This window comes from Hirsutella rhossiliensis (genome assembly GCF_020360975.1).
Source record: "Hirsutella rhossiliensis strain HR02 chromosome Unknown scaffold00015, whole genome shotgun sequence".
Lineage (NCBI taxonomy): Eukaryota > Fungi > Ascomycota > Sordariomycetes > Hypocreales > Ophiocordycipitaceae > Hirsutella > Hirsutella rhossiliensis.
In genome coordinates, this window is record NW_025408681.1 from 993,927 (window position 1) to 995,291 (window position 1,365).

Sequence of the window (1,365 nt, forward strand, 5' to 3'; positions counted from 1 at the left end):
TCATGACGACGGGACCGGCGCCGCCGTCTCCGCCTGTCCCGCCTCGGGCCTGTGCGCGCCGCCCTTGCTCACCACGCCGCTGTCGGCTTCCCACTCGAGCCTCTCCCGCACCATCTCCTTCTTGCACCACCACACGGTGATGCCGCCCCAAAGGCCCGTCCACAGGAACGGCACCGCCCAGCACACGCCGTACGCGCCCGTCGCCGGCACGGGCGGTATCACGGCCACGACCGTGAGCGCCGCGGCAAGCAGGAGCGCCGGGATCGACCAGAAGAGGCTCTGCACGTACAGCATCCGCCGGAAGCGGGGGCTGGCCTTGTACCTCGCGGCGAGGGCTTCGCGATAGGGGCGGCCCGCGCCAGCGTTAACGGCGACGACGTCCTCGACAAAGTAGTAGGCGCCCGGTAGGACCTGGTGGAGTCTTGTCAGCAACATTGCTAATAGATGTGGGTGGGGGGTGTCAATTACCTTTTCGCCCTTGGCCGTGGAGCTGATGCGAAACGGGGCCGGCCATGCCATCTGGTGGAAGAGCGTCACCAAGAACAGCACGCCGCCGAGGCAGTAGAGGATGGCGGGTGCGGGCATGCACAGGACCCTGAGCCAGACAATGTGCGGGGCGCTGCCGACGATGAAGAGGGCGGTAACGGCGGTGATTGTGAGGATCGAGGTCCAGTTGAGCATGTCGAAGCACCAGCGACTCTCGGTGCCGAGGGGCCGGAAGAAGCGCTCGCGTTTTATGAGGCGCAAGGTGCGGACGGCGAACTCGAGGTAGGTGGGCCCGCCCCAGATGGTGGTGACGACGGCAAAGATGATCCAGTTTTCGACATCGCCGGCGTAGTGCATGCCGTAGTAGAGGGCAATAGGCACGGCCGAGGCGTCGACGAAGACGAAGAAGGCGAAGAAGAAGAGGCGCCAGCGCCGCCGACCGTGGTGCCAGGTAAAGGGCAGCTGGGGCAGCAGATGGCGGTTGTCGTCGTAGTACTCGTCGAGCGTCTTTGCCCGGCGCCTCCACTCGGTGCGGGTGGCGGCGCGGGAGTCGTAGTAGGCCTCGGCCTGCGGGCGCAGCGCATACGACAGGCTGCGGCGGGATTCCGGGTTGCCGGTGGGCGGGTGTGGACGGCGTTGATGAGAAGGCGCATCCACGACGCCCGGGGCCGAGATGGAGGCTTGCGTGGGCAGCTGGCCATCGCTGGCGGCCCGCGATGCGACTCCATTGGCAGCAGCGCCGTCTTTGTTGTGGATGTCATTCTCGTAGGTGCTGCTGACGGTGATGGCGGGCGTGATGGCACCCGGTCTTGAGGCGGTGCTGCTCGAGAGGGCCGAGTCGGAGTGCCCTCTCGAGCTGCCGCGCCGAACCTCAGGCAT

General features: G+C 66.7%; 1 protein-coding gene across 1 annotated transcript; it reads right to left on the minus strand.

The window, feature by feature from the left end:
- HRG_10268 (uncharacterized protein) lies at positions 1 to 1,365 on the minus strand (the record flags this gene model as incomplete). Its single annotated transcript, XM_044868739.1, has 2 exons — positions 1 to 411; positions 469 to 1,365. The coding sequence occupies 2 exons, from the start codon at positions 1,363 to 1,365 to the stop codon at positions 1 to 3; spliced, it is 1,308 nt and encodes a 435-aa protein (XP_044716094.1).